The sequence below is a fragment of the Meleagris gallopavo genome, chromosome 3 (assembly GCF_905368555.1).
Source record: "Meleagris gallopavo chromosome 3, MGAL_WU_HG_1.1, whole genome shotgun sequence".
Classification (NCBI taxonomy): Eukaryota; Metazoa; Chordata; class Aves; order Galliformes; family Phasianidae; genus Meleagris; species Meleagris gallopavo.
Window position 1 is genome coordinate 61,667,070 of NC_139406.1, and position 17,452 is coordinate 61,684,521.

General features: G+C 39.2%; 1 protein-coding gene across 2 annotated transcripts in view; it reads left to right on the forward strand.

Annotated features, from left to right (window-relative positions):
- The first annotated feature begins 9,687 nt into the window (after nucleotides 1–9,687).
- Nucleotides 9,688–17,452, forward strand: part of LOC146544746 (uncharacterized) — a 64,736-nt gene continuing 56,971 nt past the window's right edge. The window contains exon 1 of one of the 2 annotated variants that reach the window (XR_014882564.1): nucleotides 9,688–10,139. Coding sequence is in view for 1 of the 2 variants with exons in the window: in XM_085221233.1 (XP_085077359.1) it covers nucleotides 9,953–10,139 (187 nt within the window). In the remaining variant the exon portion in view is untranslated. The remainder of the gene's footprint in view (nucleotides 10,140–17,452) is intronic. The other variant, XM_085221233.1, reaches the window with a different exon arrangement.

Genomic DNA, 17,452 nt, shown 5'->3' on the forward strand with positions numbered 1-17,452 from the left:
AGATCTATCTGTATCTGTGGCAGGGAGACACAGCCTCACTTGCCTGTGGGAAAGGGAACAAAAAGGGGGGGAAAAAAAAACTAACAAAACAACAGCAATGATCTGCAAAGGAAAATTAATTTACTAATTAGAATGGCAGAAATAAAAGTTAGTTGGGATCAAAACTAATAAATAAATTAGAGTTCCTGAAAACCAAGGTTCTTACTCTGATCAGCCAGGGAAGAAAGGGAGGCAGTCTCATGACTTTCAGTCATTTTATCTTTCCAACTGCCCAGAAAACGGAAATGGAACAGCAAAGTTTTCTGGGATCTGTAGCACATTTCTTCTGAGATTCACAGTGTGCTACGTGATGTGATGATGCAGAATACAGATAACAAAAATCATAAAACCATGACACTAACCTTTGCACTAACTAGGTGCATTTCAAGTTGCTTTGGAGAGGTGGCAACTTTCTTTTGTGTGTGCTTTTTTTGTTGTGCTTGTTTTGTTTGTTTACTTATCACTTAGAAACCTTTAGTGCTTTAAGCTTGGATTCTTATCTTCAGATGGTATTTTAAGTTTTCTTTTCTTCCCAATGACAACTAATGAATGCAGCCAGGAACATTTTAAAAAGTGTGGGGCAAAATTCTTATTCGTTTCTATACAAACATTAGATAATCTAATTGACATTTCCCCCAAAGGAAAGAAGTCTTTTCATAACCATTTTCAAATACCATTCTGTGGCCGTTTAGCAATTCCAGATTTAAGCAGATATGTCTCTTATGAAATAATGCAGAAGGTCTTTCAGAGAACAGTGTGCTTTTATAAAAACTATATATTGCAAATTAAGTGTGTTTACTACAATATTGCATGAGAGGAGAAAAGACTAAATCTTTGTGAAAATAACTTATTCTCTGAACAGTAAAATGTTGAACTTTTTTGTACTTTTTATATATTGACCAGAAAGTCTTTCTCATGCTGAAGGTAGATAGCTGATGCTCCTTCATCGCTGTCACACTGATATCAATCAGAAAGGAGCTGTAAAAACTGATGAGAAACAGGAAATGATATATCTTCATAAATATCTAAGATTTCCTTATGTGAATACAAGGAAAACTGTCTAAATCTCGCTTTCATTGATTTCACCCAGTGTTGCCGCTAATGATCAGTTGAAAGAAACTTGGATAAATATTACTACTAGACAAATACGTATTTTCTGTTCCATCTGAAAATATTTTTTTTCCATCTTTTATATGGTTCACTAAAAACTTTCTAGGGTTCTGACACTAATTTTCAGACAATGAAATCAAGTCAGTGTTAATGAAATAAAAAAGTTCATAATGTTACTGTGTGAAGAGTCACAGAGTGCAGATAATCAATAAAAATGAAAGTTTGCATTTCATTTGAAATTGTGAAGTTTCTTATAATTTCATGGAGTGATTTCATTCATCTGTGATCAGCTTTTGCTTGTGTGATTCTATGCAGTAGAGTTGTACACACAGAGTCCCCATACATGGTAGGGAATTACTGCTCTTTTTTTGATTCCTCCAGCTGTTATTTCTCTTGAACAGAAGAACTTGGGATTAGTACTTTCTTTTCATGACAGTGCTTCCCAAGATAGTTATAATGTCTTCTTTAGATTTTAGCGAAAGTAAAAAGCAACACTCAAGGCACCGTCCCAGCTTATCAGTAAGACATTTAATTTGATTATTTTGGTAAGTGGTCAACTGGTAATTGGTTGACATTCTAAGCTTTCTAGAAAAATTGGTTGCTGCAGTTGAGTGGATGAGTGAGTGAAATTTTTTGCTTTCACATTAAATGCAGATCAAACAATGTTTAGTACAATGCTAGTACTTTAGATTGAAACATGCCAGAAATAGATCTTTAGAGCTGTGGTTGGAAACCAGAAGCAGTCAGTTAAGAGCAAAGGAGTTTATTGTGAGCAAAGACTTTAAAGAAGACAGAAACATTTAAAAGACAGAAGACTTACAGGTATGAAATGACAACAGGCCAGAACAGCTGTCAGGAAAACAGTTCCTGTATCACAGCACTCTGCATCCCTTTCCCAAATAATGGATTGCTTTGAGATGATGAGGGATCCCAAAGTATCTTTGGAATGACTGGTTTCCAGGGGGGGGGGGGGGGGGGGAAAGTAGAAAAGTAGAGGGGATGGGGGGGAGAGAAAGAAAGAAAAATGTAGTAGAAAAGTAGAATTCTTCTCTGAATTACAAAACTTAATCCAGTTTCCTTGGATGTATAACACAAGCAAGGTTGTATAGAGGTCCACTGAGCAAGACCCTTGTTCCTGAGAGCAGCTGGTACCAAATGCTGTCTGTAATAAAGGATCTTGCGGCAAAAACATAGCTACTGAATAACACAGCTTTAAGAATTTGCTTCTTTCCAGTAGATATAAGACTACAATTTAGCATGTTTTCAAGCTGAAGTTTTATTTACTAATAGGTAGGCTTGGCTTGTTTTGTTGTTTTTTTTTTTTTAGTTTGTTTGTTTGTTTTCCTGTTCTTTTGTATTTAAATCAGGAAGTCTTTCATCCATATTTCTCTTTTGAATTTTCCCAAGCTTTTCATTGCACTGGTACCTTGTAGTGAAAAGTTTCAGTGTCTGACAACTTGATTTGTAATTTTTTATTTTTTTTTAATTGGCTTGGAGTTTAATTTGCTTTCAAAGGATGACCTCTTCTTCAGTGGGAATGGGAACTCTTTTGAATCTATCTGCCTTCAGTTAGCTCATTATTTTGAATCACTAACTGAATCTCTTCTATTTCTGTCCTTGCTAAACAAAGGTTCCCAGGCTTCTTCAGTCTTCATATGGAATTTTTTTCTGGTCCTCTGATAACACTTATTAGGCATTTCTATTGATACAGAATTAAGGACCCATGTATTTAATCTAGAAAAAAATGTTCTGCATGGGTTCTTTTTAATAAAATCAAGCAAAAAGAATCCCAGCTTGCTCAGATATTTACTCACAAATCTGAGATCCAATTCTGTTGATTGTTCAGATATTATTTCCTACATTGCCTCATCTGTACAGATTTCACCCTGGGTTCAAATCTCCATTCCCATGCACAGTCCACGCTTGGGCAGATGTTATCAGGATAAACCCAATGTTGGGGAATTAATTTTCTTTCATTTGCTATTCCTTAACCATCAGTGTATGACAGGAACATAAGTGCTTTGTTGCTTTCTGCTCTGAAGAATACCTGTAAAGTTCAGTCCATACAGTGATTGTTTTTTCTCCCCCACCTCTACAAGCACAGTGCTCAGCAGGGGATATTGCCAGTAAATAACTGTTGAGCATGGCTGAGCATGGCATTTCCCCATACGAGCTATGTGGTCTGTTGTCTCTGTGAGGTTTTCATATCCTAACTAGATTTCTGTTTCCCTTTGTTGGTGTTATCATTCTTCATGAACACATTACAATATTTTTTTTAATCAAGACTACACAGATCAAAATCATCTTTTATCACGATTGAAATTACAGTGTTTTGGTTTTATTTTTCTTCTGTTAGTTTTTTTTTCCTGAAGGGAAAGAGAACCTTGTCCTTTGGCAATCAAAAGAAAGATTTATTGCTATTTCCTCTTTCTTGCCATGTCACCATAATCTTTGTATTTTACCCATTGATTTCCATGCCAGTTCTTTAAGCTCTGATGCATTACCATTTCTTTTTGCTGATATTACTGACACACATTTTGTTTTCACAGGAATCTTTTGAGAATTACTGAGTACAAAGAGGCTACACTTTCTTGGGAATTCCCTGAACTGCAACTGATTGGAAGCTAGAAGAATATGAGATTTATGGCCATCCATTTATGACCATATCTGGGGTCTCACTAGATTTATCTGAATCTAGCCTTAGTTTTGTTGTTTTTTTTTTTTAAACTGGATTGAAAATAACTGTTCTTAATTTTGTATTGTGTTATCCTTCATTTTACAGTAAATTGTTTAGGGGGAAAAAGATAAAATGCTTCTATGAACTGGATGACAAGGGGGGTGGCTGTACGTGTGTAATCTGAAGAGTGGGAAATTCCAGCACCCTGAACTCCACCTTCTACAAGTCCAGCTCTGGGAGGTGTACTGGCCTCCCTCAACTGACTGGGAACTCAGTTTGTTCAGAGTATAGGCCTCCAGCATATGCACAGGGCCATGGTCCAGACCTCCCACAGCCAGTTCAGGCTCGGATTTGCTACCTCACAGTTCCATCCAGCCACTGGTAAACTGATTTTTGGTTAATGTCTTCAGAGATATCTGAGGGATTTCTTTACCATACATATACTCTGACAAAAAATAACAGGCTCTTGCAAATCTTTGCAAAGAAGTAAGGTGCCCAAGTCTGACTTCACTTCTTTGTGAATATTACCAGTGTACCAATACATCATGTAGGATTTTTTCCCATACTTCTTGCATTTGGAAATGAAAAGGATCTCTTTTTGCAACCCCCCTCATGACTTTTATATTTTGTAGTCAATTTGGAGTGCTTTGCAGCTATTCCATTTGTCAATTGGAACAGGCTAACAGTAGGAAAATGATTCAAGACCACTGTCAAATATCCTGGAGATGGTAGCTGGCTGGAATGCAGAAGAAACTGAGTCACAGAAGTCAGACAGAATCATAGAATATCCCCGGTTGGAAGGGACCCACAAGGATCATCGAGTCCAACTCCTGGTTCCTCTCAGGATACAATCCAAAATGGAAGTCCTAAACCACATTGGAGTTTACAGGACATTACAGTTTGGAGGTTACAATTTAGTGCATTTATGGCCCACATTGCTGCAATGAGCAATGTTCTTTCTCAGTTCCTTGAGGACCAAGTCCAAGTTTTTTCTAAAACTCTAAAGAGATTTTCCTTTGACCTAGTGCCTGATGGATCCAGTCAGCAATGTTAACTGAATGCCACCTAAATAATCTCAGCACGGCAAATTTATAAAAATGACAGTGCCAGAAATTCTCTTCAATATGAGTGACAGGGACAATGTTCTCGCACACAGAAGAAGTGGACGTGTTTCACTGCTCAGGCAAGATTTTATTTATTCCCAAATGTCTGCCAAATCATCCAAAACAAAAGGAGGCAACTGGCAGGACTTCAAAAGGAATTTTGTGGATGAAGTAACTCAAGCTGCACTGCTTTACCTGGCTAAGCTCTTGGAGAAAAACAAAGATGAAACACGAAGCTTCTGGGTCAGCCAGGAACCTCCTTGCAAAACTACAGATGGAAAATAGCCTGCTCACTGCAACGTAACAAGGTATTCAAAGATGATAAAGTAGAAAGTATAGTGTTCTTTAATTTTGGATGCACATTCTCTGAGAGATAAATAAAAAATGTGCTTTAGGTCTGAGAAGGAATATCTTCAGACAGAGCAAAAGAGCATGTACTCTTTATGGATTTTGCTTGTTATAAACTCTGGTAAACAGTCTCTTGTATGTTTATTCAGCCTGCAGTTATTCCTAAGTTTTGAAATGTCTAGCTTGAAAAAAAAAAAAAAGCCAAGTTTCTACATAATTAAGAGCAGAACAGGCCATCTTCTTATTTTCAATGAAAAGTTTGAAATTTGATTTAATTCTGAGTTGGAAAAAAAAGATAACCTGGAATATTTTGAGACAAGAGAATCACTAATGGACTAAATATGCTCTCGGTGAACTGTGATGGTGAAAATAATGATGGTTCTGGTGGTGTTTAGTCAGAATCTATAGCCAACGAAAAGGAGAAAATAATTCAGACTTTTTAAATGATTAATTCAAAATGCTTATGTAAATTTGGCAATGTGGCCTACTGTTTGTTGCAATTACTCAGAACAAGCAAGAATCTAAAGGAAAAAGCATGAAGAGGATACTACTGCAGCTTCAGTGATGGCTTAGGACAAGGCACGGGACAGTTACTGGCTGATGGAACAAGTTCAGATCCCAGAGCATAAAATCATAGAAAGAGGTTGAAAAAGACCTCCAAGATCATCCAGTCCAACCTCTGACCCTAATAAGGGCCACATCAAGTAGACTGGTAAAATCCTGTAGGAGAAACTAATACTTTATTGAGAAAATGTATAAAGGAAGACAAGCAAATAGAAAAAAGTCAAAGGAAAATGTTTTGGAGCAGCAACCAGTAGATAAAGTGATAGTTACTGTTGCTTTCTACATACATGCATGTGTCTATACAGCCATGCATGCATAATACAAGTAAATACATACGTGCATGCACTGTCATTTCAGCAATGATGTTTTAGGCCAAATAATGAAAATTTTCCTGTTACACGCTCTGGGCTTTTGGCCATCTGTAGTTGACTACTACTAGATGATGTTTCTGTAGAAGAATGAGAAGGTAAGGCTATAAAATCAGTTAATGTTTTTTATAAATTCTGTTGTGTCATATTGGTAATCTGCAAAATTGACCCAGAAAAATATTACAGTGAAGTAACAGATCATAAATCCCATCATAAATCAGTGCTAATTTGCCTAGCACCAAGCTTATTTCAAACTTGTTTTCTTTCTAAGAAAGAGTTTTGTCTTTCATTATGTTATAGTTACCCACCACAAGCCCACTTGGAAAGAAACACAGCATTCCCAACAGCCTTTTTTCCAATCAAATACTCTATAATTCTTGCTAAGAAGTTAGAAATAACTAAAACTGCCTCTCAACCCGTGGACTGGGGAAGCTTTCACAGACTGCCCCTGTCACTTAGGAATGGAATGAGTGAACCACAGATCATAACATTCTGTCTCTAACTTGTTCCCAAAACACGTGTTCTGTCATATTCAGCAGGCTGCCCACAGCCTATAAGTAAATTCTTCAGATTTAGTAACATCTAGTAACATTTTTTACTAGTTTCTTTAAAAAAAAAAAAAAAAGAAAAAGAAAAAGAAATGGCATGCTGAAAAATAACTGAGCAGAGCTTTTTGTTTGATAACCTTGCTCATAGACTCTTTTAGCACCACATAAATCCTGTAGTTGTATAGGATTATTTGGCAGCATGAGTGTGAGAAGATGGCCAGGCTGGTACTGAAAAATAAAGTATTAAGAGAGGCTTTCGAAGATTTATGGTAGGAAAGGCTGCGTGTCCTTCACTAGTGGGAGAGGATAAACTGTGTCAGGATGTTTAGCATCTTTCCCACTGGCAAGTCATTTTCATTCAGTTATTCCTTAGTTCGTTCTTGTTCACAGCCCTACAGTCTCTGATGGCATAATTGAAATCCTAGAAGAGTAAACTGTCAGCGACACCATCTTGGGGGTGTTTTATACTGCCTTAAATAGAGATTGAACACAGGGACTCAGAGGTGGTTGAAATGAAAATGGAAAACTCTGCGGCACTTAGCATATTTTCTTTCAGGCACATTTTTTTCCAGAGTTGGCCTCCTGGGACAGGTGAGAGGGTTTTAAAAGCAGCATGGCCTTCTGCCAACGCCAGAGATGTGTTTCAGAGTTATGGTATTACATGGTATGATACAGGGAAGTATTCGGTGAAGCTCCCAGGACCTCAGTGCAGCAGGTGCAGGCGGGGAAGCGGGTGGGACAGAGAGAAGACTCTGCACATCTGAGCCAAAAGGGAACTGGAGACTTAGTGTTCCTCATTGGCAGCTTGTCAATGCCAGTGTGGAATAAGAAAAGTCAGAGGAGCTGTTTTCACCCAACAGCATGAGGAGATGTCTTCTGGAGTGTTTTTGGAATGGGTTAAGATTCATGTGAAACTACTGCAATTATCTGATTAACTTCTAAAAAAATGTTCCAACAAAAAACATGCACATCTTCAGAAGGGCAGACTAACACAGACCCAGGGCAGCTCCTTGCTGTGCACACATGGCTGAACTTTTCCTTTGCTGTAATTAGCATATTTATGTTTATTGGAAAAAGTTGCGTAAATATATCCAAAAACTTTCAGAAGATGTTTGTTCTTTAACTTCAGGAAGAGAGCAGGGTTCGGAACTATTCTGATAAAGGCAGGAAAGATTAGAAAGTCTGAGCGTGGTTTGGGTCTTTTTAAATGGATGCCTCTGTGCATTCTAAACTCTTACGAGGAATTTCCACAATGAGAATGGTGGTATATGTTGGGCATATTCAAAATATCTCTAAATTTTCTATGTCTGTTCTCCCCAAAATTAATAGATCCGCTGAAGTATGGTAGCATCAGGATGATTCAGGTGGAAAATCAAACTCCTTATTGTGTAAGGGCAGCACTGAAAGCCAAGGCAATGTCATGCATTGCTAATGCGTCCTGTGCTAATGATTATGTGTGAGTTAAATATATGAATAAGTGTTTTTCAGAAAGGTTTAGCTTACTGAAGGACAACGATCCCTCCAAAGACCAATAAATCTGGAAACAGCTGTAGCTCAGCTTCCCTCCCAAGGTATCAGAGGAAAGCAGTGCCTGTGAGAGCTGAGAAATGAGAATATTTCTTTGTTTTACAGCCAGTGTTTGCTGAAGTATATCAGTCCCCAGTAAGGGGAACATTTTCTGTCTTATTTTTGGACAGTGTTAATTTATTTTTCTGTTATAAATGTCCAACCTTCATGAAAAAAGATATTGCTCAGTACACACGCTAACAACCCTACCAGTAAGCCTGATACAAGCAAATGTTTTCATTGAGAGTGACTATTGTAACTTTGATCTCCACTGGAGACTCTAAAAACAATCTCCTCAGGTTTCAATTTTACTGGCAGTCTAGCACATCACTGCCATAAACATTGGGACAAAGAAAAAAGTTTTTTTTTATATGTCTGCATACAAAGAAGGATAAGAAGAAGGATATTAATTATAAATAATGAGTTGAAACTGCCTGCAGTGCAGCTGTGGTTCTTCTAATGAATATTGTCTTCCAACGGCTGAAACAAAATGTCAAGAGTGGTGGAGATTTGCAATTGGAAAAGCTATATAAGCTATTTATAAAGGCAAATCAACTGTAAAAACATATTTGCTAAATATTTCTGGCTTCTATAGTGCAGCTGAATTGCTTAGTAAAACATCTATCCTCACCATGGTAAAACCTCCCGGAAGTAACATATGCGTGGTTTAGTTGGTGGAGGTTGGATTTCCCTTTTAAGAAGCTGGAGAATGTATTTGTATTTCTATAAAGATAAACCCAACAACATCAACCATAATGAGTGTTTTGAAGAGATGTACTCAAGAGTGGTAGGCCTTGTTCTTAACCAAAGTATAGAGCTGTGTCAGGAGAGGGTCAGGTGGGAGTTAGGGACAGGCTCTGCACTAGAGGGCTTTGGGCATGGAACAGGCTCTCCAGGAGTCTGTTGGGCCACAGACCAGAGTTGCCGGAGTTCAAGGAGAATTTGGACAATGCTCTCAGATACAGGGTTTGATGTTTGGGTAGTGCTGTGTGGAGCCAGTAGCTGAACTTGATAGGTCCCTTCTAACTGAGGATATTCCATGATTCTGTGATTCATAGAACCATAGAATGGCCTGGGTTGAAAAGGACATCAAAGATCAGGTAGTTTCAACCTGATTGCAGGGTCACCAACCACCAGATCAGGCTGCCCAGAGCCACATCCAGCCTGGCCTCCAGGGATGGGGCATCCACAATCTCCTTGGGCGACCTGTTCCACTGTGTCACCATCCTCTGTGTGAAAAACTTCCTCCTAATACCTAACCTAAACCTCCTCTATCTCATTTTACAACCATTCCCTCTTGTCCTATCATTACCCATCCTCATAATCAGCCATTGCTCCTCCTATTCATATGCACCCTTCAAGTACTGGAAGGCCACAATGAGGTCTTTCCAGATCCTTCTATTTTAAATTTACAAAATTTCTATTTTATTCTAAACTCATAAGTTACACAATTTGACAAAAGCTACCCTAGTTCTGAAAAAAACTCTCAGCTTCACCATGGAGCCTCAGAAATAAGAGTACTGCCGCAGCGCGGCGTCAGACCGATGGGGCACGGCGCTACCGGCGGGTGGAAGCCGGAGTAGAGCGCAGTTCCGGAGGGCAGAGCTTCTCCACCTGCCGCCCCATGAAATGCCGCGGGGCGCCGAGGGGGTGCCCCACCTCCGCCCTCCCTACTGGGCACCGCGGCGAGGGAGCAGAACTTTCCCAGGGCAGAACGCGGACGGCCGGGTCCGCCCCTATGTGCACATGTGCCACGGCCCCTCAGCACCCGGCCCGGATCGCAGCCGCCCCGCGTCCGGCCCGGCTCCACCGACAGGTGAGTACCCGCGCCGCCTCCCGGCCCCGCACGGCTCTGTGTGCCGTTAGTCTGAGTAGCGGTCCCCCTCCCCCCCCCGGGGACAACCCGCGCTGTGGAAGTTGCGCTGGGCCTCGTGCAGCTTTTTGTGTTTCTTAAAGAAATTCCCACGCAAAACACGCCGGCAAACAAAACACTAAAAAAAGCAAGGATGTCGGCTTGTAGCTATTAATGGCCCAAAGGAAAACGCACTTAAAATAACATTATGGGGACAAGCGAGGGGCTGGGAAGAGAGCGGGAGCACTAACAGAGCTGTGAGGAATTGGAGGAATTCCTTTTCATTGTTGAGGAAATTAAATGTTTCTGCCTATTAATTATTTTTTTTCAGTTGTTTATTTGTTCCTTTCCCAACAAGTCACCAGCAGATATTTTATGAAGTTAGCTGTGTCTCAACACCGTCTGCTGGAAAATATTTTTGTTTTAGAGCGGATAAAACACTGGGAGTGCGGTAAACGTTTTAAGCTTAGAAAGGCAACAGATACAGTAAATCACATGGTGTTTTGGAGCATGTTGGAGCAGGAATCCCCAGAGCCGCACTCCCAAAACTGAGTTCACCTTGGAACGGTTCCCCAGAGCATCTTCAGCTTTGTAAGGTGCCTCCTATGGTTCATTGCGGCTTTCATCTCACATGGGTTGCATGCTGATAGGTAAATCTGTCAAAATTTTAGGGACCTGGCCTATGCCAAACTCAGATGAGTAAAAGGAAGGTGCCTTGGTTTCTCAGTGGTCAATGTAAAGCAGTAGATGCGTGGCTCCTTCTTTTCTTCCAGCTCTGTTCTGGATGTTTGCTCTTTCTGATGGTTATACAGGGAATCTGTGCCCTAAGGCAGGAGCAGTGTGGTATCCTTGATCAGGTGAGGTCTATCCCAGCTGTTGTGACTCAATCTCCTGTCTTTCTATGGGCAGCAGTCACAGCTGGTGCACTGTGGATCTCCCATCTGACTGCAGTCAGCTCAAAGGATACTGACCACTTGAGGGATCCAGGGCTGCCTCATTTCTACGTGGTAAACAGAACTAAAAGAAGTTGGAAAAAAAAAAATTAAATTCCTGTCAGTCTTTGTTACTTTTTTTTCCCCCTCTTCTCTGAGTTCATAAACCTCATTGTTGCAGCTATTATGGCAACATTAGCTGGATGTTGGTGGGATGGGAAGTGGCCCACAGTCTGTATGGGAGGGATGTGGTCTCCTTTAAGATGTGGTTCACAAAATGGAAAAGTTTGTGTAAAGGGAGTTGTCTCTGTTCTGCTTTTTTGAACAGGTGCCCACATTACAAGCACCACCACAATTGGCAGCAATAGCACAGAAGTTAAGAAATTGACTGAGCCCAGCTATTCTTTCCAAATATCTTTTTCCCCTGCAGTGTAACAGTTCTGCTCGGTGAGAGCAGCTCAGTAAGATGGTGGGCAGCCTGCACTGCCATCTCTTCTGCGTGTAAAAGAATTGTACCTTCATTTTCTATGTTAGAAATCCTTATCTTGGCCGAAATATTTTTTTCTTTCTTAATTCCTTTATCTTTTTGCAGTGTGGCTCATAATAATTAATACATGCTTGTAGAAAGGCATCTCATCTCTAATTTTAAAGTGGCCTTTCTAAGTTTGCCTGTAAACTGAGGAGACAGGGAAAGGTGGGAACAGTGCTGTGAAAGACAATTCAATGCAGCCAAATCTGGTTAAGGCAGAGACTGGCAGGAGTAAAAATCTCAGTCAGAGCTTGTTAATGAAGAAAGCTATAAGCAAACATTATAAGAAAGCTATACACTTAGAAAATGAAATTACTATGAAAGAATACAAGAAGAGTAATCTTACTTTCCACAGCTCTAAGAAATTAGTCTTTTTTTTTCAGTGATATTCACCCACTCTTAAACTGGAAGTTTTATCCCAGCTTGGTTTTAGAGTGCTTTCTTTCTGCATTATTTCTAAGCTAGAACTCTTGTTTTCATTACTTTGAGCATAACGTTTATACAATTTGTTTTGAATTTGGCTGCTATCTAAATGCACATAAACATACTTGTTTAATGGCGCTATTCAGTAGATCCTTGAGCAATTGACAGAACAGAAGAAATCTTGCCTGACTTTTCTGGATAGCTGACCACAAATACGAAGGTATTTTCTGCTCATTCTGAGCGTATCTTCTGCCAGTGGGACATCTTTGTAGGGTAATAGCTAGTGCTAATGCCGCACGTATCTGATGTAGTGTTTCTTTTCTCCTTGCAAGCCAGAGACAGACATGTCAGAACAGTGAAAGCTGTTCATCTTCACGTTTTCCTTTCTCCAGATAAATTCTGCTCCATTTGTTCTACATCTACCTCTGTTGCTATACGTGTTGCTGAGACACGTGGCATTCACTGATGCTTGTGGGCTGCTGATCTCCTCCTTTACAGTCTTTTTTCAGCAGTCAGTGGTGGCACACTTGACACTGAAGCCAGAAAGAGTCAGGTATGGGGACTAGAAAAGCTGCAGGCTCAAAACCATTGGTGTTTTCCCTAAAGAGGAATCAACTGCCAAGAATTTGCCAGGTGCTGGTTCTGCCTCCCATTGTAGGCATAGGTTTTCCTGCTGTTAAGGTGGTTTCCAAATTTGTGTTGGACTTCCAGGTTCAGAAATATTACTAACAATGATAAATGTTTCTCCGGTTACCCTAAAGGCCAGAGCTAATGCCATTCTCTTGATGGAGATGTATTTCACTTCAGCTTGAGTTATTGCTGTTCATTCTACCACAGTTGTGGAAGGCAGGGCTAATACAAACAAGCTTAGAGTAAAACATCACTCCTATGACAGTACTTGGAAGGCTTTCTTTTCTGCTGCTCCTTCAAGCAACTTCTTCTTCCTGTATCTCACTAACCTTACTGAATTTTAGTTTGCACTCTTCTGGGCAATTCAAATACAATATGTATCTAAAAAAAAAAAAAAAAAAAAGTAGGAAAAAAGGTTATTTTATCTTTGATTTTTCTTACTGTAGATAACATATATTTCATAAATGTTAGCATGTGTATAGGACTCTGTGAGAAACAGATATTAGACACAAGTACAGAAGTCACACAACACCGGAAAGAACTGCCAGACTTGGCTCTCAGCAGAGGAAGGAACCAGCTGATACTGAAAACAACTGCTGAAGTCAGAATCTATATACATTTCAGGCATGAGGAGAATTCACAGTCGTGTGAAAGCAGTTGATGATGTGATATTTTGGAGAAAAGGGCATGAAGGACAAATTAAAGACAGAACAATTACTGAAACAAGACTTTTAAGATTTTTTTTTTAATAGAAGGATGTCAGCTAAACTTAGATCAAAAGAAATCCCAAAATATCTTTGACGAAGTTGGAAGAGATTGGATGAGCTATACTTCCAAAATAAAGGTCTTGAGTCAAGTAGATGCCAAACAGGGAAACGAGAAAACATAAAATTATATGACTGCAGCAAAGGTGCCAACAAATCTAGAGGTCATAATTTAGCTGTCTGGTTTCCAAGAATACACATTTGAGTAGCACATGGTTTCTTGTTTCAAGACAGGCATCAAAGTAGCCATTCGCTATAGTAGCAGGCATGCAGTCTGAGGATGTCAATGAATGCAGCAGTCTTTCGTGAGATCTATATATTACTTAAATGTGGGATGTTGATTAGTACACTTAGGAAAAATGCATTTATCACCTCATCCACTGCCATTGTAAAGCATTAAAGAGTCCTAGTGTTATAATTGAGAAGAAAATGGATAGCGTATCATGTTGTTCAAAATGTACTGCTTCCTCTTAGCTGTTTCTATCACTGACATGCCCGGTACATTTGCTGATGTTCTGAAACATCTAGAGTATTTATAAAAGCTTTAAATAACCAAACATGGTTTAACTGCTCTATAGAGTCTGGTTTTCCCATCCTCACATAGAAGTACCATGGAAGAACCATGATTTCTGGTACTAGACAACCTAACTGTAAGTCCTCCTTTCTGGAGTTATGGCTAGCAAGTGGCTGCAATGAATCAAAAATGGGATTTTTGTTTCTGATCTAGACAATTTTATCAAAATAAATAAATATTTTTTTTAAATACAACCATGGTGATATTTGTACAGAGTTAAGGTAGGCCTGGTTTAGTCAGGCCCCTTCAGTCTGAAAAAAGTTTGGCCTGTCTCCTTGTAGTCCCCAGGTTTTTTGCATTTCCGGTCATTCCCAGCTTCCACAGCACATCAGCACCAAGATGGCAAATGTGAATATCTGTGTTCACTATATCTCTTCTTCTGCAGCAAAGACAGGCTGTGATATTATTACTGTTGGCTTGCTGGAGGTTACGCTCTCCCCTGTTCTAGATGAGATGTGTCTGAGAGAGTTGTTGAGCTCATATGAGCCAGAAAGACATGGGTAGGCAGCAATAACTCGCTGTTAAAACAGGCTTTAGCAAAGCTGGCTCATTTTAAGCATCAATTCTAGCAATAGTTCAGCCAGAAAATCAAGAGTGGGAGGGTGTGCATAACCTCTAGGAAGAGGGTGGTGACAAGTAGCTGGCTGAGGAATGAGTATGGAAACCACTTCTGGTGGCACAACAGCAGCCAGAGAAGGAAATATGACTATATTCACAGCTGATACAACTGGAGACTTGCTACTGGCTTTACCTGGATGGAAATTCTCTAGATCCCTCACTTGAAAACTGTCTAGAATGATGTAACAGTGGGGCAGAGGGTGGAATTTCTAATGTTCATAGTGTATCTCATAGATTTCATGCCAGGGGGGAAAAAATAGCAGGGAGATAAGGCAAGAAACTTTCATAATCAAACAGAATAAATGAAGGACAAATGTAGACATAATATCAAGAAATTTTCTTTTACATTAGCCTTGAAGTAATCTCCTAAGGGAGCTGAAGACATTCCCATCTCTTGGGATATTTAAAACCAGGTTAAACAAAACACTAGGAAGTGTACAATGGGGGACAATCCAGAATCAGCAGGGAGAATATTTGAATAGTCTTATTAAGCCTTTAACATAGATTCTGTGATTTCATTTCCAAGAACTCATGTTGCTCTGCTCTCTCTCTTCCCTGCAGCTACCATAATGGGAGATTATGAAATCACTGTAAATGTGAGCAATTGACTGTTCTAATAGAATTTGATAATATAATGGTAGTACGTTATTCTTACTGTTAGTCTTGACCAGGATTCCTCTATAGTGGATTTAAGTTGACTTTTTTTCTGCTTTAGTAGAATTTTCACTCTATTAAAATTTTGAAGTACAATGACATAGTAAGACCACTTTTATATTTCTAAATACAAATGCTGTCTGGGTTTCAGACATTGATTTTGTTTTTAATTTAACCAATCTTTTTTCTGTTCGTTTTTAATTTTCCCTATGTTACAGAATTCCTGGATTGCTTGCCCAGAATGTCCAGCTTTTAGGTCTGAGTTTAATCACATATTATTATTATCCTATATCTTTCGAGATCTGCAGTCTTTTGAGAGAGGAGTATAGCCAAGGGGTTCACCTCAGTAAGATCAATAGGTAAAATATGTACTTCTTGGCGTAGAAATGAGTCAGAATTTACATTTCTGTTCTGTAAATATTACGTCACTGCTGAAGTGCTGAGGTCAACAGCGTATTGTTTATAAATACCGTCCAAGAAGAATTTTTTATTTCACAAATACTGGTGTTTTACTGTGATTTCTGATAGTTTTTCTCATTTTCCTGCTGTTTTGAATTGATAGTGTGCCCTTAGGTCCAGACAACTGCTTGAGTTATGTTCACATTGGAACAGAGAGTACTCTGTTTAGTTTCTTTGGCAAAAAAAGACAGCGTGCTGTGGTTTAGGAAAGTCCTACCAGTGGAGATAGCTCAGTGAAACAGTGCTTCGTGGTGTAAGCAAAAGTGACTTGTAAGTAAAAATGAGTTGTGATTGGCATAACCTTTGAAATGCTTTCAATTTAGGTTCTGATGGAATTTGTATGAAGAATTGCGTTCTATACGTACCTCTGAAAAGCCAAAGTCACGCTGCAAAAGAATGAGGTTTCGATAACATGTTTTATTCTGTGGTTTCTTTGTGTAGTTTTGCATGATAAATATTGTGCCTCTGGATGTGTTGTTAGTCAGTTTTGGTCTTTTGACTATCTAATGAATTCTTTCAGTAACACATGACATTTTACTTAAATGTAAAACAATCTTCAGATATTTAGGAATTCATTGCTGGAATAAGAACCCTATAGAGAAAAATGTTGAAGTCTGTAAAACGATGATTTATAAACGGCTTCTTAACAGAGAGGTTTTTACTGTTCTGTGAAGTTACTGCTGCTAACATGAGTGATAGATGAAGCAGGGAGGAATGAATATAGTGACAGCAAAGTGAAGTAGGCTCCATTTTCTTTTTCACACCCAAGTGGTGCTTACAGAGGCAGATTCTATTTTGTACCACTGTTTTCAATTGCACTGAGCACATTTTCAGCTGCAAAACCTTGAAATGGTACAAACATAAATCTAGGAAAAGCCCTCAACATAATGTCACGGACCAGATTGAATTTTCAGTATGTAATATTGTTAGAAAGCCAGCTCTTATGCTTGGTAATTGATTTTTTTTCAGCATCTTGGGGATTAATTTTAACTGGGAAAGTTTATGGTAGCATTTTTATAAATGAAGTAAACAACATATTGCACAGTACAGAGCTAGAGCGTGACATACCTATCCATCTTAAGAAGACTCTTCTCAAACACCTTCAACTTTAACCTAACTTTTTTCATGACAAAGTGTTGTTCAAAGGTTGCGAGAAACTTATGCTTGCAGATATTTTATTATTATTGATCTAACATACAAATAAAGGTCAGTGAATTTAGATCAAAGATAGATTTAGATTCCCTAAGAACTGCATCTATAAGATTACCTCCCCCCCACCCTTGGCTCTTAAAATCCAGTATAATAGTATAACTTGATTTATTGGCATGCACAGTTGTCTTTGTTTTTAACTTTCTACATTCTATTCTCTTGATGAAGAGGGAACACATGGCTTATGGTTATTCTAGTAAATGTAAAAGCACCAGAGAATGTTGTCTGGCACTGAGGAGGCTGGCATGAAGCATCCCACATCTACCCAAATTTTCAAAACAGTGACCACCTGCAAACTGCCTTTGTCTGAGCTGTGCCAGTTCCCAGACTCTGCCCAGTGACTGTCGTGAGATTTCGAATTGGGCCAGGCTGAAAGCACTGTTTTTAGACTTTCGCAGTGTACACTTGTGTGTGTGACCATATGCCATTTTTTCTGTTTTCAAAATGAATTATGAGCTTGCACTGCTGTAGGATTTGCTTTGATG